General features: G+C 34.7%; 1 protein-coding gene across 2 annotated transcripts in view; it reads left to right on the forward strand.

The window, feature by feature from the left end:
* Positions 1 to 21714, forward strand: part of LOC118196922 (neurexin 1-like) — an 894564-nt gene that overhangs the window by 718530 nt on the left and 154320 nt on the right. For both annotated transcript variants that reach the window (XM_085827476.1, XM_085827475.1), the window contains exons 8-9: positions 8244 to 8423; positions 15190 to 15307. In XM_085827476.1, coding sequence (XP_085683602.1) covers positions 8244 to 8423; positions 15190 to 15307 — 298 coding nt within the window. The remainder of the gene's footprint in view (positions 1 to 8243; positions 8424 to 15189; positions 15308 to 21714) is intronic.

Consider the following 21714-nt stretch of genomic DNA (forward strand, 5'->3'; position numbering starts at 1 on the left):
CTTTTAAACGTAGGTATGATGTTTTTAATTCGATATTCAATTTAAGTATTATTTTAATCCAATTAAACGTTGGCGCAATGTTTTTATAGCTTTGTTTTTATTCTATTTTTTCCTTTGAGAAAATTTAACCTTACTTTAGTATTTTATACTCTTAGTAAATGTATTTATTTACATTTGCCATCCATCTTAAAAAACATCTTTTTCAACAAAAAATTAATCGATTATTTTAATCGATATTTATTTTTTTTAAGTTTCGAATATTTTACGATGCGTAAAATACGTAGCAACAGCGGTTTTCAAGAAGATATAAAACAGTTCGATTTAATGTAAAATATATCCTTCATCCCACACCTCGTTTACATGCGACGGTTTGAAAGAGGAATAAGCCCACCAGCGGCCAAGCGGTAAAGTCGCTGAACACTGGTAGTTCGGTCCGAGGTTCGAATCCCGCGAACGGGCTGGCTGCATGGGTGTTTTCGTGGTTTTCCCCATGTGTAACGTGTATGCGAGCCAGTTTCCCTTAGAAAGTCCTCCACGAAAGGCATCCCTCCTCTTAGGCAGGTAGCCCTAGTGTGCTTTGCCATAATTAAATACACACACACACTCTGAAAGAGGAATAACTTTAAAGGTAGCATACCTTATTTCTCATTTCAAATAATAATTCTCATTTCCAATTCTTATTTCCTTCAATATTTTCAATAATTCTCATTTCAAGTAAATTAGAAACTTTAAATTTAAAAATATTACACATATCGGAAAATAGCTTTAGGTCATTTCGCAATTAAGTGCATGTCAAACCAGCTGACAAAATTGAAATTAAAAATTATTAAATTTAAGTATTAAATTTATCAATATTCTGCATTGTAAAAATCCATTTTTCAGCTCTGAGAAAAATTAAAAGCAGAACTTTTTTGTGATTATGTTATTTCACGAGTCTCAAATATCTTCGCTTATAAATTCCTCATCCCTTCACAAGACATAGTTTCCCTTTTATTACTTCCTTATACGAAGTATTGTAAAAATTCCGGTATCATATTTCAGCGAAAATATTCATTTCAAGTGCTCTCGATTGCGCGACGTCTGTATATACCTTTTTTTTTTTTTTTTTTTTTTTTTTTTTTCCAAAAAAAGGATTGTAAAATGGAATTTTAAATGAATTCCATTTTTCTGAAAATGATCTCTTCAGAATACATTTTAAATGTATTCAGAAGAGATTATTTTCTTGGCATCTGTACGTACGTACGTATTTATGTACCTCGTATAACTCAAAAACGAGTAGCCGTATAACGTAGAAATTTTGTATATAGGACCTGCTATAACATGTAGTTGTGCACCTTTTTTTTTTTTTGTTGCAATAGGCTGCACCAATCGTATATCAATATAATATATATGTAATAATAAAATTCCATAGTCAAGAATACACTTAAAATTCTAACTGTATGTTCTTTTCATTTTTAATGGCGAAGTTCTGTTATTTGAAAGTACGTGGAATTAAATCCACAGCCCCGAGTCAAGTTGTTTTTCCCACTTCAATTTTCTTTCGAATGAAAGAACTTTTTAAATGCAAGTTGTGTCTGTTTTTTTACAACTGAAGAATTGTGAATTGTGATACAACTTTGTCTTGGAATTTTGAGCGCGTGTCATAGTTAGAACCGCATAATTTCATTTATGCTGGGTTTTTTTTTTTTTTTTTTTTTTTTTTTTTTTTCTGGAAAGGCGGAGCGGCTGTGGATTTAATTCCATGCACTTTCAAATAAGAGAACGTCGCCATTAAAAATGAAAAGAACATACAGTTAGAATTTTAAGTGTATTCTGGACTATGAAATTTTATTATTACAAATATATATATATGTGTGTGTGTTTGTAAGATAAAAAATATGTGAATCAAAATTATAATTTAAACTAACGCTAATTTCTTTAATTCTTCCTCTCTGTAAATCGTAATAACTTACCTGGATTGCGTCATTTCTAGATCATTCTATTTACATGGCCTGCGCAACACACGCTGATGACGTAATAATTGAGATCTTTAAACCAAAACCTTTCTCTTCGTGTGTTTCCATATTGCATTGTAAGGAGCTTAAGTTTTACTAACGTTTATTTTATTTTAAATGTTTACTATCACTTCTTATTTTCTACATCCGGCCAGAATTAAAAGCCTTAACTTACTTATGCAAATTTTTCTTGCGAACGCCAAGTACTTAAGTTGTGGCATTTTGCCAAGCAAGAGAGAGGAAGGAGCTATTAGAAGCAGGCCGCTTGCCATAGTAGTTTTACTCGGTTGCTGGTTGCCTTTAAGGCCATAGGTTTAATCCTCTTGATAATTTTAAACGTACCGTAGTGTTAGCAGTTCTCTGTACTACATACGGCTTTTTGCTAATATACGGCCAATCTTGGAGTAGGCACTTGTTTGATTAATCCAAAGTTAAGTTTAGTTAGAGTTTAGTTAATATTTTTATATTCTTGCGTTCAGACCACAAGTGGTTGGTCTCTGTATTCCGAAGTCCGGAAATCATTGTAAAGAGAGAAAAATAAAGGGTTTCGTATACCCTTCCTGTATGTATTCTCTACTTCCCAAATTTATTGAACATAGCTTTAGTAAGCTCCCTGTTCCGAGTCAGGATATTTAATGTTCCCAAAGCAAGTAAGGAGGAACACAGAACCTGATAGCATAACTACGCACTTCAGCTTCGCTCTCTACCTTGCTAGGATGTAACTTCGCTGTCTTGCTTGCTGTTGTAATAATATCAAAAATGTAAATGTCCTGTAAAAGTCACGACTAGAGTGCCAAGTGATTGTAGCCATAAACATCAACTTAAAAATAAAAATGGAATTAAAACTGCCTCGACTGCCAAGTTTTTTAGATATTACGAAATCACCATATTAGCATACTAAGCAATCCGAATTCTTCAAAATATGGATCTAAGTACCCATCAACACTGTTCCATCTTTTCCATGCGTTTTTATTTCATATATATAGCTATACGATTGGTGATATTCCCACCATGTTACATGGCTCCTTGAGCTTAGATTTTTAGTCATATCTGTTGGTAAATTGTGCATTTTTTGCTTTAAATATGATTGAATTATTTGGTTTTTAATGTTCCAGTTAAGGTTTTATGCCTTTAGTTAATCTGCAAGCAACAGCTGTAATCTGCACACAATCAACAATTTAAAAGTGGAAGTTAAGCGTAACGAACCGCCATTTTTTTACATTTGACTCTCAAAAGAATACTAAATTAAGTCAGTTTTTGCACGTTCAATGGTTTTTTTTTTTTTTTTTTTTTTTTTTTTCCCATTGGGATCAAAAGCAAATTTTCAGTTTTGTGCTCTGAAAAATCTGTTTTTCTAGCTGTATTTTGTGCTTTATGATTTTTTTTTAAATTTAAATTTTTTTTAATGAAAATGTTTCGAGTTTTTGTGTATTTTTGCTTTGCCGCGAAATAAAACTGAATCAACAGAATAAAAAATCTAAAAAAAAAAAAAAAAAAAAAAATTTTTGTATAATTTAATAGGCCATACGAGGAAGTCATATGGTGTCCATATCATATTCTTTCAAATTACGTTCCAAAAATTACTTTCTTGTTGGAAAAACGTACTACCAAAAATTACTTTCTTACTGGAAGTCAGTAGTCGATATTTTAGTTAAATTTTTCTTTTTGTAATGTCGTCATTTACATTAAACTTTTAATAGATTAAAAAAATCTGATGTGTACACCACATGACTTCCTTGTACAGAATATTAAATTATACGCATTTTTTCTTGCATTTCATTTAAACTTATTGGATTGAATTAAACCTACTTCGCCGACAGCGCATAAACCACAATAGAAAAAATGCATTCTTTAAAATTCATTCTGTTTACTATAGCGACACTCTGGCGCTAGGCTCACTTAATATTTCGTTTATATTATAACTTAGAATGCACAAAATTTATATCATTTAAGGAATTATCTAATCGTTGCCACATGTTCTATTCAAATACTATAACAAAGCTAGAACGATGTATAAAAGAAATTAAGCAAACAAAGCAAAAATGAAACAGTTTTTCACAGACGATTGAGTATTTCTCATTCAATTAATTCAGTTTTCACTTCTCGACAAGGCAAAAATACATAAAAACTCAAAATATCTGTATTAAAAATTACGAAGTAAATTTCAAACGTTTATTTCCTCGAAAAAATTCCAGAAAGGATTAAGCATGATTTAAATAATAAATGAAGGCGTTATCTTTGTTGTTTCGAAGCTAACTTTCTCTAGATTGGCAACAAATCCGCTACTCAGATGTTTCAAATGTAAGCAAGAGCAATGGCCGCCATCAAATTAGGCTTAGCGACACTTAAACAATTTTAAAATTGTAGATAATTCTAAAAATATTGCATGCATATTTACTAAAGGCATAAAAACCTTAACCATAAGATAAGAACAACATAATACAATCATTTTTAAAGGAAAAAATGTACAATTTACAAACATACAAGAGTAAAGAAACTGAGATCACGGAGCCGGGTAACAGAGTGGATATATATATAAATATATTTATATAGGTTTGGTGCGGCCGATTGCAACCAAAATACGAGGTGCATATCTACATGCTATAGCAGTCCTATATACAAAATTTCAACGTTCTGAGGCTACTCGTTTTTGAGTTATGCGAGATACGTACGTACGTACGCACGTACAGACGCCACGAAAAATTCTCTTCAGAATTCATTTTAAAGCAGTTTTATAATTTTTTTGGAGGAAAAGTGTCTTTTATTCTGTCCTTACGTACAGATATCACGGAAATACATCATTAAACTGCATATGCTGCCTGAAACTTTTCGCGATTACAAAACTTCCTTTTTACTTCGTACAAGGAAGTAAAAATGTAAAGATAAAATTGTGCCAGGTTTATAAATAATTTTCTTTTATGATAACTCAACAGGAAAAACAGACATTTCCGTTTTCTTCAACTCATACAGTTTGGTTAATCTGGTAAGACTTTCCTAAAATGAGAGCGTATGCAATAGTTAACATACCATCGAAATTTCAAAACAATATAAAGGAAGAGCATCTTGAAGTTTTTTACTATACCTATTATTAATGACTTTAGCTTTAATACAAATTTGGTAAAGGAGGGTTTCAGTATCGTAACGTAAACGCGACTTCAACGAAATCTAAAACAGTTCTATGCAGACTATAAAAACCTCATAAAACCTGACATTCAGCAGTGAAACGAATTCAAGATGTAATAGCACATGGAAAACAGAATACGTTAGCTACATAGCTAAATAATTTATTGGTCAATCCGTTATTTATTTTCTACAATATCCCATTAAAATATTTTGAAACTTTTCAAATTTATTGGCAGTATCTCATTAATAATTTAATGAAATTTAGTCATTTTTAATTTCCAAGCTAATTTAATTTGCAAATACGATTTTTCAAGTTCCTACTACATATTGTTCGTCACACAATGAAAAAAAAATGTAATGTGTACACCATTTGACTTCCCTGTATAGAATAGTAAATTATACGCATTTTTGCTGTATTTCATTTAAACATATCTCCTCGAATTTCATTGGATATATTTCTCATTCAATTAATTCAGTTCTCACTTCATGGCAAAGCACAAATACATAAACTTTCAAAATATCTTTATTAAAAATTGAAAAATATAGAAAATATAAAATACCAAAATACAGTTAAAACAAACAATTTTTGAAATTAAAATTAGAGTTTCTACGTAAAAATAAGCAATGCTGCCAGCTGCCATGAAGGCTGATTTTTAGGTGCACAAAACTGAAAGTTTACTTTTAGTCCCAATGGTCAAAAGACACTGAAGGTACAGAAACTGACTTCACTGTTCTGTTGAAAGCTTCAAACGTAAACAAATATGGCTGCTATGGTTAAAAAAAATTAGGCTTAGCCGCTCTTAAAAAACTTTTAAACTGTTGATAAGTTTACAATTATTGCATGCAGATTAACTAAAGCGAGAAAAACTTTAAAACAATATAATTCAATTATTTTTAAAGCAAAAAATGCATAATTTACCAACATATATGAATAACAAAAACTGAGTTCACGGAGTTGTAACAGAATGGCTATACACACACACATAAATATACACTTTTGTGCGGCCGATTGCAACCAAAACGGGAGGTGCACAACTACATGTTATACTAGTCATATATACTGAAGCTGCTCGTTTTTGAGTTATGCAATATACATACATACATACATACGTACGTACACACGTCACGAAAAAATCTCTTCTGAATGCATTTTAAATCAGTTTTATATTCCATTTGGGAAACGTGAGTCCTTTATTCTATCCTTACGTACAAAAGCATCGTTAAATTCATTCGATAGGCGTCAAAGTGGATATTTTCTTTGAAACATGATGCCCTGAATTTTTTGTGATTACAATACTTCCTTTCCTTCGTACAAGTAAGTAAAGTTTGTCTTGAGTTCTATGGAGACAGCTAGAAATGCTTATCAAACAAGGTTATTTTATATTTCTGGTGAGGAAAGGCTTAAATTTAACAAATTCCTCTTTCTATTTGACTTATGATAAAATGTCTAGTAAAAAATTTTCTCTGGTGTCTTGGCAATTTTTTACTCTTCATGTAAGATGCGCATTTCATAAGTCGGATTTCTTTTGGAGTGAATAAAAGAAATTTCGGACCTAATCATCCATAAGCTGAGAAATTGCGCCGATGGAAATAGAAAAAGTTAAGTTTAAAAATACTGTTCAAGACTAGCACATCCAAAATGATACAACTGACGGAAGATTTTTGAGTGTTTCAAATTTAATAATGTTCAGCTAAACAGGCATTTCCTCTGTTACTGCTACAAGAATGTTTATAAATTATCAAAACTTTTTAAAAACTTTGAGCAACATATTTTATGAAGCGTTACGTGATATGTCTTTTTTACTTCCTTGTACGAAGTAAAAAGGAAGTATTATAATCGCGAAAAGTTTCAGGCAACATATTTCAACGAAAATATCCATTTTGACCGCTATCGAATGCAATCTAACGATGTTTTTGCGTGTCATCTGTACGTAAGGACAGAATAAAATACTCTTTTCCTTCGAAAAAATTATAAAACTGCTTTAAAATGAATTCTGAAGAGAATTTTTCGTTCCGTCTGTACGTACGTATGTACGTATCTCGCATAACTCAAAAACGAGTAGCCTCAGAACTTTGAAAGGACTGCTATAACATGTAGATGTGCACCTCGTATTTTGGTTGCAATCGGCCGCACCAAACGTGTCTAAATAAATTTCTATATATATCCACTCTGTTAGCCGGCTCAGTGATCTGTTTCTTTACTCTTATATGTTTGTAAATTGTACATTTTTTGCTTTAAAAATGATTGAATTATGTTGTTCTTATCTTCCGAGGTTTTATGCCTTTCATAAATCTGGAAGCAATATTTGTGCAATTATCAGCAATTTAAAAGCTGTTTAAGTGCGGTTAAGTTTTAAATAACATGGCGGACATATTTGAAACAGCAGAATTGTAGATTTGTTGCCAATCTAGAAAGACTAAGCTTCGCAACGACAAAAATAACGCCTCCATTTATTATTGCGAATTAAATCATGCTTAATCCTCCCTGGAATTTTTTCGAGGAAATAAGCGTTTAAGATTTACTTCGTAATTTTTAATACAGATATTTTGAGTTTTTATGTATTTTTGCCTTGTCGCGAAGTGAGAACTGAATTAATTGAATCAGAAATACTAAATCGTCTGTGAAAAACTGTTTCATTTTTGTTTTCTTTGCTTAATTTATTTTATACATCGTTCTAGCTTTATTATAGTGTTTGAACAGAACATGTGGCAACAATTAGATAATTCTTCAAATGATATTAAATTTTGTGCATTCTGAGTTATAATATGAACGAAATATTAAGTGAACCTAGCGCCAGAGTGTCGCTATGCTAAACAAATAGAGTGAATTTTAAACAGTGCATTTATTCTATTGTGTTTTATGCGCTGTCGGCGAAGTAGATTTAATTCAATCCAATACGTTTAAATGAAATGCAAGAAAAAATGCGTATAATTTAATATTCCGTACAAGGAAATCATGTGGTGTACACATCACACTTTTTTTTTTTTATGTTTGCATGCCAAATGCCTAAAGTTGCTATAATTGCTATAGTTTTTTTTTAAGCAGTTACGTCGCTTATTTAAGTTAACTGAATTTTTCTTCACCTTTCAAACTGTTTAAATTATCATTTGACTTTCTCCGATCAGGCTCTACCAAGCTGGGATGCAGCCCGCACAGGGAGTATTGCTTTCAAAATCCGCACAAATGAGGCCAATGGTGTTCTCATGTACAACACGGGAGCCACAGCTCAAGGAGATTTCTTCGCTTTCGAATTACTGGATGGCCACGTATTCCTGCTTCTTAACCTTGGATCGGGGGCTGTGAAGGTATTTATTATTCAGTTTTAAAACTCTAACGCAATATTAAATTATTGCATACCCTCAGGATATGATACCAAATAGTAGCATAAAATGTGTATTCATGGAATCTATCTCTGAGGCATTAAAGTCACTACACATACGTAGATTGGCTCTCAGGAGGGGCAACGTCGTTTCCTTCTAAGCTTCTCTCCAAGACATCAGACATTCCCGTAAAATGACTGTAAACCTTATTTTTTTTTTTTTTCAGGATTTCTACCATTTTACTTATTTTTACAAAATCTTCATTCATGTGAATTTTCGGATAAAGTATACAACTGCCATTTGGAGCCCAAAGTTGATAGATAGGAGCTATGAATTTGAGGATATGCAACTTCACTGTTATCCTTCATAATTCATTTTACAGAGGCTGTTCACACATTTCTTAGACGATGTATATTGTATTCACAAAACTAAATTACATACAGTTCTTGTGTTTTAAATGTTCTATTTGACATCCCTTATTCTGAACTATCTTTCGACACCGCATTTTCCAGGATAATAATGCCTTTTGAAGTGGTAGAAGAGGTATTGCATCCCATTCCTCCCGAACAGCTTTCCAGAGTCCTGTTAGGGTTTGGGACAACGTTTGGATAATGCAGTTTTCAAAAATCCGAAAGCACAAAATTTCATAGGTACATCGGGAGATTAAGTAGGGATATCGGTGAAGGGTATATATAGCCTTGTAACCAGATTTTGTTCCATTTCTTTTAGGAAATTTACAGTGGATTTTGATGTGTGACTGCTAGCTTTGTCCTGATGGAGTCTCACAGATGGATGGCACTGTGGGTAAAGCGATGGTATTTCATTCAGAAAAATTGGCGATAAAATATGTTCCTGATAGTATTTGGAGTTAATCTTGACATTCTTTTGCACTCTCTTTATTTTTAACTTGCCATTATAAGAAAAACCAGCAACAATCATGAATCGCTTAGAAAAACATTCTTTCGATTCTTTGAACCATGTACTTTAATTTTTTTTCTCCTCTTTTATGATAATAAATGGCTCTTTTTTGTTACAATCATTTAAATACACCCATGCTTCATCTATTGTGACAATTGTTTTTCTTTGGATAAGTGTTTCTCATGTAGAATTCTGCAGCGTGTCCAGCGTCGAGCGATATGCTTTGGAAGAAGACGATGCACATTGCGTTTTTTCGCTTTCTTAAGATTTAAATCAACGTTTATCATTTTGTTTACAGGGGACACCGAGCATTTGAATGATTTTGCAACTGTCCTTTGGGGATTTTCGTTCAACATTAAACAACGTACCTTTGCAATAGTCGAAGATGTCCGTTTTTTCCTTGGATACTTGTTTGGAATTTTTGTCCCACTTGAGGCTCCAATTTGACTTTTTTTTTCCTTTCTTGTTGATGATATTACCTATCGACGCTTTAGATATCACAAAACCATGACTCTCACATCGTTTTTGGATAACGGAGTATGCATATTTCTCTTCTGAAAGAGCGTCAATGTAGCCTTCGAACCACTGCTTTGTTAAATTCGCCATTTTGAATAAAAACAAAACTTTCAAGCCACAGACGACAATTTTGACTTTTAAAAACATAGTACAATTTTTAGTACTAATTTTATTTTTTTAGTACTAACATAGTACTAATTTTTATTACCGCTTACCAAAATCGTCTATAAAATGTGCGAACAGCCTCTGTAGTCATCAAGACTAGATAAATTCCATCAGCATGTATAGAGAGAGACTGACAGTTAGAATGCCGACACAGGCACAAGTACTGGCTACACTGTTCTAAAAGCCCACTTGATGACAAGTTCCTGGGCCTCAATAAACAAATAAATAATCTGATAATCCAGATTGAAATAATAGCAATGCGTATTTCTAAATATTTTGTTAGCAAAATCTACAAGGTTACGTTATTTTTCGCCTAAACGGGCGTTAGCCCAGAAGGGTTACACTTTTCGAAACGGCATTTTGCTTCGATTCACTATAAATGGCTGTATCACTTTTCAGATTGATGTCACCAAATATTATCTCCCTGTGTTATATTTAAATAAATTAAATAATAAAGAATCTGCATGAATATGTGCATGTTTCTCCCATTGTGAAAAAATAACGGTACCTAGAAAAATCCAATTCTGAGTAACTTAGTCCTCCACCCGAATATGGGCATCTGGAAGCCCGAATTTGGTATACGGAATTTGTTTTATCTTCTATTTCCCATTTTGCAAAACTTTAGCTAATTTATGATAAACAAACTCAACGATTTCAAAGCGATCAGTGGCAACACTTTATGGAATGAAACACTTTTATCTCCAGCGCGTGAGTCTATCTATCGGAAACTCTAAACATATGCTCTTTTTAAATATTTTTATCCCAAAGGAACATTTGCCCAAATGCTCTCGAAAAGTGTTTGTGTGTGTAAATGAAAGGATGTCCCTTTGGGCGTAATACAAAATCTGAAAGCTTTCAGATTTTATTTTTTTTTACTCTGAACCTAGCATTATGGCAATCCGAAGGCAACCAAAAGATCAAGGGAATTCAGAAATTTCTTTCTACTACTAGGTGACCAAAATATCCTGCAGCAAATCTGGAAAACAGATGTGGAAAGTTGACCTAGAACTCGTGAATTCATTTCTTGAGTCTAGAAAGCTTATCTTCAATGGAAGAACCGAATTTGAATTTGTTGGGTTCATGCAGACAATTTGTTTGGCTTCTGGCAACGCCTTTGATGGTTGCTTCTATATCGTTCGGATGTTAGAACTATGAAAATTCAGTTCATTGAGATATATAAAAGAATACTGCTCGAAGAATAGAAATTTCCATTGCCTGATTCTCTGAAAATCGATAGATTATCGTATTGTTACGTTATTTTCTTCCTTTACGTTCGTACGGGGTTCGCGTGGATTTGGAGTGAACAACGACGACACTTGATGAAGTATCGAAACACACTTTATTTGGCCACTATTAATCAGGACAGCTCCAAAGTCAGCTTTTACAGTCGTCGAAGATCTACTATAAACACGCTGACATAATCAGTTACACAGCCTTCAGATTATCAGACTATCACGGGGAAGAGAGCTTCACTGCAAAGCACCAGAGTACAGCTCCCGACTCTGCTCGGTCGTTTTTGGAATTCCACGTACTCTCGAGACTCTCCACGCTACAACTCCCTATGCACTCGACGACACACAGAGCACGGCTCCCGACTCTTCGGTTCAGTCTTTCCCGGAGCTCAACACGCTCTCTCGACGATGCACTAACCGCGATACACCAAGAGACTCCTTCGGTGAACTCGACGACCCACTCGACACTCGCTGACCAGCTGTCAACTCAATCGACTCCGCAGGGATTGACTCGCTAGACGAGACAGCGATTCGATACTACCTATCAGCTCGCTAGCCGAAGCACTTACACACTCTAGGCGAGGCACACACACTAACTGACTACGGACCAGCAGGGTTTATGTATGTTTCGGCTTGTGTTCGAGAACATTCTGAGCTAAACCGGTAGGAATTCGTTCCAGAAGGTTCTCCATCCGTCCATAGTATATCGCCAATTTTGTCGCCAAATGTCACCAAATGGGCGATTTAATCATCATTATGGCAACCCCGCCTTCGCTTGCCATTTTATGGCAACCCTAAAACTGCTTTGCGGGAAAGCCATCTTACCGCGCCTGGACATTTCGTAACAGTATAAAACCAGTGCCAGCTTGAAGTTTAATTTTAGCGTAACTTAATTTTCATAGCTTTGTTGGCCAAGTTTCGGCATCTTGTATCGCTTTTATGTATTGTAAGTTTCAAATATTGCATATTAAAATATGCACTGCACATACTGTGGGTTGCTTTTCATTCATTTGCTTCTAAATGTTTTGCTTCACAGTATATTTTGCTGTTTTTCTCTTACAGGTGTAAGATGTAAAGTAAGAATATTTTTATAGAATTAACTTAAAAAGTAACATTTAACTTTATTCTGTGAAGCAAATTTATGTTGCTGTCAATTAAAAACTAGAAATTCACAAATTCCTCTTTAGTAATCCCATAAGAAAACCATAATGAAATCCAGGACTAATTTTCTGAAATTAGATCGGTCGAAGCTCTATGAAAAATTGATTAGAACCACAAATAATAAGACAGTAATTAATGAGGTATTAAATAACCTATATAAAAATTAAATTACATTGATAATATGAAAATAATATAAATATATCTTAAACGTCAAATTAAATAATCAAGAAGATGAATGGTGGACAGATTAATATTAGCAAAATATAGTATCAAGATTAAAAAAATAAATACATTTTTTAACTGTATTTATAGCTGCTTTACCTTAACTTTTGACTGATATAGAAACTTTTTGAATAGATAGAGTCCAGTCTAGAAATGTTTCCCTTACTGATCTAGTCGCATTTGACTGACGATTTCGTTTCCCTATTTTTTTAGGCTTCTCGAGAATTTTAGCATATTTTGTTTCGAATAGTAAAAATGAGAGTTGATTTCGGTAGCTTGTATTAATGTTAGTTTTACCAACTTCCGGAACTAATATTATCGAATTATTTTCTTACATTGTATTTCAGTCGCAAAAATAGTTTTCTTAGTTCGGACAGCGTCTGAAATTCTTATTTTTTCAAGTTTTGAGAAGCACAGAAGCCAGTTCTGGTTGGCTATTTTTAGCTCAAAGGGGGTTAGCTCAGAAGGGTTATTAATTTCGTTTTGGCATTTTACGTAGAAAACTTTAAACTTCTGAATAAATTTTAAAACTTTTTGCAGAAAAGGTGAACTAAGGGGGACCAGAACGTAATGTCGCTTTCTTAAATTAAATTCACACGAATAAATTTTTAACACGTTTTTATTTTTAATCAATAATGTAATCCCCCTCGTTATCAACAACCTTTTGCCATCTAGTGTGCAGATTTTCAATCCCAGGACCAATATAAATCAATTGGTTTTTGAGTAAAATATCTCAAGATGGCATTTTGAACATCATTAAAATTTTCTTTTGGCACTAAGAAAATGTTGTAGGGATCGGAATAAATGGAAATCCGAGTGTACGATATCGGGCGAGTATGGTGGGTGATGCAGCACCTCCCATCCCTATTCATTCATTTTTTCCAGTGTCCGTCTTGCAGAGTGTGGTCTTTTGTCGTGTTGCAGAATGATGCCTTTTCTATTGACAATCGTCATTGGTTCACTCGATCCAATTGTTCACAATAAAGGTCTGCGTTAACAGTCTGTCCAGGTTTCTGCAATTCACAATGAACAATTCCGCGAATACTCCACCAACCACACAGAAGCGCCTTTTCGGGATGTAACCCCTTTGTAACCCCTATTAAAACTGCCTTTTTCGTTTTGGATTATCATATAGGACCCATTTTTTGTCTCCTGTAATCAAACGATCAAAAAACGGTTCTGTATGGTGCCGTTGAAGCAATACGTTGCATGTGATGGATCGGTTGGCTTTGTTCTCTTCGGACAGATTATGGGGGACTCAGACACCTGCTTTGCTTATTTTTCCATTCTGCTTTAAATGTTCTTGGAGGGTCGACCAAGGTTGGTTAAGAGTGTTTGACATGGATTTGCTTCCACTTCTGCCCTTAGCATGTTGTTGTCGATATGCGCAGAAACGACATTACTTTTCGGTCCCCCTATTATATATAATTGGGCAGTAAAATCATCTCCCGGAGAGAAAGGGTGTGTGTTGTCCTCCCGGTTCTGATGGTGCTGAAAGACTGTCCTTCCTGCTATGCCTATCCGAGGTGTTTATCGAAGTGGCCAGTAGCAGTAATACTCTCGAACGTGGTGCAGCAATGTTATGCATAGAGTCCTAACATGAAACAGCGCAATAGAAGACTACATTGTAATAGGAATCTAGCCATGTACGTATTCCGGATAACTTTTCTACATCGCCAAGTACTTGCCTGTCTGAATGAAATATTAAGCTGGCTCAAATCATGTTATACCGGTCAAGTATATTTGTATGTTATCCACCGCATGATTTCACTAATGTGTGATTGTTTGGCATGATATGTTATCTGTTTTGTTAAATCTTAAGAAAAGTTACTGATTAAACAATGTGTTTTCAACTTGGTGAAATTGGTACTACGGCGTTTAACTCTCGAGGTCTTTCAAAGAACAAAAATTTTAAAAACAATAATTAAAGAAATTAAACAATGAACAATCTCCATAAATGTATGTATGTTTCTCGCATTGTAATAAAACAACGGTACCGGAGCCATCCAATTTTGAATAACGTACGTCTCCACCCGAATATGGGCATCAGGAAGCCCAAAAAAGGAATCTGGAATGTTCTTTATTGTCTATTACATATTTTATAAAACTTTAACGAATTTTCGATTAACAAACTGAACGATTTCAAAGTGAGCAATGGCAACACTGTACGAAAAAAAAAAAAACATTTTTATCTCCAGCGCGGGAGACTGTGAATCGGAAATTCTAAAGACATGCTCATTTTAAATTATTTTGTGATATTGCTGTTGGATTGAATTTTATGGTTTAAGGGCGAAGTACATGATATTTAATAAATAAAGATAACACACAAAACGTTAAAAAAAAGTCCTTTGGGCGTAACATAAAATCTGAAAGCTTTCAGATTTTTTTTTTTACTTTTAATTTTAACTGACATTATAATGACAGTTAAAACAATATTTGCTCACATGATTAGTTTGTATTTTTCTTTCAATACCTTATCTCTGTAGCTTGAACGAGGAGTCTATTGCATTGAATATAATTATTATAACCATTCTTAGGTAAAAGCCACTACCAGAAGAGTAGACGACGGACAATGGCATTCCGTATCTCTTCGGAGAACAGGAAAATCTGGAAGAGTGACTGTGGATGAATCAGCAGTAGATTTTATAACACCCGGTGAGAAATTACCTGCATTTTTTAACTTGATATGAAATATTTGAATGCACATAATTATACTTTTTATTATTATTTTCGTTGGACAATGTGTTGTACATTCACTCTTACCATATACTTTATCTATTTACAAAAATTCGTTAATACTAATTAGAGTAGTATTGGTATTGGTATTATTCAATTATGGCAAAGCACACGAGGGCTATCTGCCTAAAGGGAGGGATGCCTTCGTGGAGGACTTTCTAAGCGAAACTGGCTCGTATACACGTTACACATGGGGAAAACCACGAAAACGCCCATGCAGCCAGCCCCTTCGCGGGATTCGAACCTCGGACCGAACTACCAGTGTTCAGCGTCTTTACCGCTCGGCCGCTGGTGGGCTGTAATTAGAGTAGAGTCTCGGAAACTCGACTCCCGATATCCCGACATTCCCTATAACTTGACAATAATTTAGGAAGGTTTGTAAGACATCTCTAGTGTAAATTATACATAATTATTATTCATGTGTATGTCTTTCCAGTTCTGTTTGAAGATTTGAGTGTTCGCTTTTTTGTAATTTTTGCCGTTTTCGAATTGTGCCATTAATTCTTACGTTCTTACGTTTTCACTGATATAGGAAAAGTACATAATGTTTATTTTTTCATTTTTTCTGACGATTTCCTTTGTAAAATAATGTAAAAAATTTATATATATTGTAATTCTTAAATATATTTCTTTTTAAATTCAAAAATTTTGTCATTTATTGAAAATGGGCGTTCGGGAAAAATGTCAAGTCTGTTTGGTACCTTTCCGTTTCGCCGGCGCGAATCTCGCCAAGCAGACTTTGTTGGCGACAACATGCAGTATATACATAAAAAAATGTTAAAAAATGTTAGTTCTAAGAATCTTTTATTTTGAAGGCGTAAACATTTTAATATGGTTTATAATTTTGCAAAAAGCCAATAAATGAAGATAACAAATTTGTAAAAAGACATTAATTTAAGAATTTACTATGCTATCATGGTTCAACATCCCGATTCGCCGGTTCGTATCAAGTCACCTCAAGGGATCTCACCTCACGTAAACAACGCTACAAAAATATAATTTTCTCAGTAATTATCTACATTAATTTCAAGTCAAATCTCAATTTCGAATACAAGTTTAAATGCCAGAATTATTTCAATTCGTAAGAATAGCTTACTCAGAAATTATATAAAACCGCAGTGCTTTACTTCGCTAGTACATTCTCGTTAGAATGGATGAATTTAATTCTTGATTTTGCCTTTTCTATATTTTCGCCTTCGGGTGAGCGGTGTGATTGCATCCTAATTGACTTAATGACCGCGAATGGTCTGAGGGCATAAAATTTAATTATCTTTGTAAATATTTTATGTAATTGTATGCCAGTATTGAAAGAAACAATCAATTTGGTAAGAAATGGCTGCGACTTGTTTTGAAAATGAGGCGTAAAAGGTTACCAGCGAAGATATTCCGTTTGGCATCAATTGTACCATTAATTGGCGACTTTAACGTTTGCGCCGGCAAAACGGAAAAGTACCGTCTTTTTTTGTCCTTCTGCCTCAGTAAGTTTCATAGTCCTAGACGCGGTGCTGGTTCCACAGACCTACCAGTACCCACAGATCAATGGGTAAGAGTATATTTGTTTTTAAATTAATGTATTATTTGTCTCTATTATCATAATATTCGATTTCGATAGCATTTTTTAGTTAAGACCTTATAAAATAATATCCCGCTCGTCAAAGGGTTAAATTAAGACACAATAACGCGCCGAACAAATACTAATTCAGAAGTCAAACAACAAAAATCAGCGTTATATTTTCAAAATTTTCACAGGACTAGTTTCGATGGTTTTACCGAACCACCATCCTCAGCTGTAAAACCGCAAATGAAGAAGATAGGAAATAATGATAAGATAAGAAAGCCTGGTCAAGAATAAGCAAGTGGCGCCATCTGTTGGTGAAACCAAGAATTAAAAGATAATTTCTTTAAAGGCCGAAGGCAAAGATGGATTGGAATTAGGATCGTTAACTAGAACAGAAAGACTTTTTTGAATGTGAAATGCCTCTAGAAAATCCAGTTCTCCAATAGAAGATGTTTTTAACATGAGGCATATGTTAGAAAAAAGGCAACACAGAAGTCTTCTTTTGCTCAACATTGTTGGTCCGAAAATCACACTTTCAATTTTTCTGCTGCCAAAATTATTCAAAAAACATCTTCCATTGGAGAACTGGATTTTCTAGAGGCATTTCACATTAAAAAAATCTTTCTGTTCTAGTTAACGATCCTAATTCCAATCCATCTTTGCCTTCGGCCTTTAAAGAAATTATGTTTTAGGTTTGGTTTCACCAACAGATGGCGCCGCTTGCTTACTTTTTTCCAGGCTTTCTTATCTTATCTAATCATTTTTCCTATCTTGTTCATTTGCGGTTTTGCAGCTGAGGATGGTGGTTCGGTAAAACCATCGAAACTAGTCCTGTGAAAATTTTGAATATATAACGCTGATTTTTGCTGTTTGACTTCTGAAAGGGTTAAATATTAAGAGTTCTGAAAACCCCACCCCATATTCCGTTAAACTCGACATTCTCTCAGTCCACATTACGTCGAGTTTTCCGATCTCTACTCTGCAGTCAGAAATATCGGATTAATGATTCTTACTTTTAAGATGCAATCTGGAAACTGTAGTATTTGTGCAGTTGGTACTCGGCTTTTGCAGTGCAAGACTACAAATGTGAGCGAAACTTGGTATGTATTAATTTTGAAGCACTCTCTGTATGCGTAACACATCTTAATCGGTACGCTGAAAAAGAAAATTGATCAACAATCACGGAAGGTATCATTCGTTAATCTTTCCTAAAAACGAAAGACTAAAGTTAAATGTACTTAAAAACAGACGCAGAAAATAATATAACTCAGAATCAAGAACTCACATAATGATTAGTGAAATACATTGAAATTATATTTCAAAGCCTTGCGTACTAAATTTATAAAACCTTCAGCAGGAAAAAAAATGAATATAGTTGATTTTGATTTTCTCATTTAAAGAATTAAATTCCGTAAAGAAAGGTTGTTTAAACGTAAGGAAGCCATATCTTTTGCCAAGCAAACGTAAATTTATTTGCAACATAAACAAATAAAATTTTATAATATTAAAACATAAAATAAAGCTAAGTTTAACCTAAATATTTCTCATAATTAACAAGTATGTATTGTCGCATCTACATCCCTTGTTCTTACGAAGTTCTTGTTTAGTAAAACAGCAAATAAAGTTGTTAAAAGTTGATATTTTTCCTACTTGTATCTTGAATATGAATCAGTTTATCTCATAAGGTCCTTTATGGAGGCGTTACTCCTTTTAAGCAGGCTGTCTACGAAAGCTCTGAGAAGTGTTACCAGATAGTATCATTTAAATATTTATGCCAGTTTCTAAATTTATAGAATAGTCTATTTGCTTCCTTGTGCGAAGCAAAGGAAGTATTGTAAACGCGAAAAATTTTGGGTATCATATTTTAAAGGAGACATCCACTTCGTCCGCTCTCAAATTGACTATTTCCTATATGTCGTGTGTAGCTACGGACGGAACAAAACACTCTTTATTCCAAAACGGATTGTAAAATACCTTAAAAGCCAATTTTTTTCCTTGACGGCTGTACGTACGTTCACATGTATCTAATATAATTCAAAAGTGATTAGCCGTAGAATGTTGAAATTTGTATACGGCACTGCTAGTTGCTATACGGCACTATTGCTATACGGCACTGTATTATAGTTGTGCACCTCTTTTCTTCATTGCAATCCGCAGTACAAAATATACATATACACTGTAATTCTAAATTATTTTTACAAATTAAGAGAGATGATAGTACTCATCCAGTTGAGCAATAATTGCCATAGAACATAGGATCTCATTCCACTCTGAGAGGCAGAAAAGAAGAATATCAGAATTCCAATCTGAACTTACAACAGTGTTGGAAGAGTGAACAAACGAGACCAAAAGTTGCGAAATGTGTTTAGTGACAAACTCACAGAGAGTGCACAAAACGGATAAAACCGAAAACTTCCCTTTTAAGTGTTAATTCGAACCCAGAATTTGATATCAAACACTCAAATATTATCACCACATCTTGGTTAGGCAGGCTGTCAACCTCGCAAACGATTGCAACAAATTTATTGTCTAATCAAGTGTTGACTATTATCAACTAACTTGACCTTCCTCTGTACACCGAGATTAGCATGAAACATCCATGCTGTATTCCCGCTGTCAGCACTTCGTATCACCTAGAAGGGCGCTTCAGTAGAATGAGTGCAGCACAGTAAGTCCACGAGGACAGGATAGAAGGGAATAAAACTGCTGCTTTGATACTTGATATCAAGGTAGCAGATTTTCTCTTAATAGATAGTTTCCCCCTAACAATTTACACTCATGTCCATAAATTAAGGATAATGCAAAAGCAGGCAAAGAAAGAATTAGAAGCAAAAAAAAATTTGACTTATTTGTAAAGCTTATTTATTAAGCAAAATGTAAAGAGCAAAAAAAAAAAAAAAAAAAAGATAAAAACAAAAGGTAAAGAGCTATATGTTTGATATTATTAAAAAAATTAGCGAATTTTTCTCCCTGGAGCAAATTACAAAAAAAAAACCTATTTACAAAAAACCAATATTACATGGTTGGTATGATTGTTAATACATTGTATGTCTCCCAGACGATGCAATACAGTCCGTACAACACCTAGGCATGCTGAGTATCAAGTTATCGATCTGATATTGGGGGATATTAAACCACTCAAAAAACAATGCTCTCCGAAGTTCCGGTAGGCATGTAGGAGGAGGTGGACGGGCTGCAACTCGTCGGCCAAGCATGTCCCACACGTGCTGTACTGGATTCAAATCCGGTGAGAATGCTGGCCAGTCCATTCGGGTGATATCCTCGGACTGAAGGCATTCGCTTACGATGTTTGCACGGTGAGTACGGGCGTTGTCATCCATAAACGCAAATTGTGCGCCGATGGCGCCCCGAAACAAACGTGCATGTTGTTCCAGAATGACGTCCCCATAGATTTGGCTTGTCATGGTTCAAATTTGAATATGCAGGTCAGTTCTGGAACCCAGAACAATTCCACCCCAAACGAGCACTCCTGCACCACCGTAACGGTGTCGTTCAATGATGTTTTCTTGGTGGTAACGGTTACCTGGAGCTCTCCATATGAAAGTCCGGCGAGAATCAAACTGCAAGCTAAACCCGGACTCGTCGGAAAACATCACACAAGCCCACTGTTGCGGTGTCCACAAAGCATGCTCTCTACTCCAGGCTAACCGCAGGCGACAGTGAGTTGCAGTAAATGGAACGCATCTGACAGGTCTACCAGCATATAGACCTATCTGCCCTAAGCGTCTGTACACGGTCTGCCTTAAAATTGTCGTACCACTGGCTGAAGAGAGCTGACGAGACAGGTCTGAGGCCGTGCTCCGCCTGTTTCTTTTGGCAGTAACTGCCAAATACCGGTCCTCATTCGGCGTTGTAACTCTGGGGCGACCTGTGCTGTAACGTCTACTCACATTACCATCATCTTGGAATCGTTGCCAAAGCCTGGAGATGAAACTCTGACAATTCCAAGTTCGCCTGATACTTCCAGTTGGGTACGCGCACATTCCAGACGGCCGATAATTCTACCACGTTAAAAAAATTATCCAAATGCATCCTTTGTGTCATAACTATTCGGTTATTGCACTGCAATGCTTATAAAGCGCCTGCGAATAATTTTACTTCTTTGCCTGTATTCCTTATATATCACTCTCTTACACTCTCGTCATTGTGACGTACGATCAGTGTCGTGTGGTTACTTCCTGAAATTTGCATATGATTCTTGAACATGTGTGTAGTGATTTTACAGGTGATATATTTATTTTAGAGTTCGATTTCCGCGTGACTCCGAATTATCCTTAATTTATGGTGTAGATAATTAACCTGTTGCAATCGTTTGCGAAGTTGAGACCTTGCCAACCAAAGATGTGCATTTGAGTGTTTGCCATCAAAGTCTGAGCTCGAATGAACACTCGAAAGCCAATTTTTCGGTTTTATCCGTTTTGTGCACTCTCTGTGAGTTTTTCACTAACCTAACTATGCAACTTTTGGTCTCGTTTATTCGCTCTCCCAACACTGTTGTAAGTTCAAATTGTAATTCTAGTATTCCTCTTTTCTGCTTCTCAGAGTGGAATGTGCCCCTATGTTCTATGGTAATTATTACTCATCTGGATGAGTACTATCACCCCTCTTAATTTGTAAAAACAATTTAGAATCACCGTTTGTATGTTATTCGCCACCTTACCCTGTAAAGTCATTAGGTTTATATTGAAGCAGGGGGTGTGAAAAATGAGCAATACCCTCGCCGGACTCGAACCTGTAACTCTCGAAT

Source organism: Stegodyphus dumicola, chromosome 12 (genome assembly GCF_044657685.1).
Source record: "Stegodyphus dumicola isolate Sdum_Otavi_A_Nest chromosome 12, ASM4465768v1".
NCBI classification, from domain to species: Eukaryota; Metazoa; Arthropoda; class Arachnida; order Araneae; family Eresidae; genus Stegodyphus; species Stegodyphus dumicola.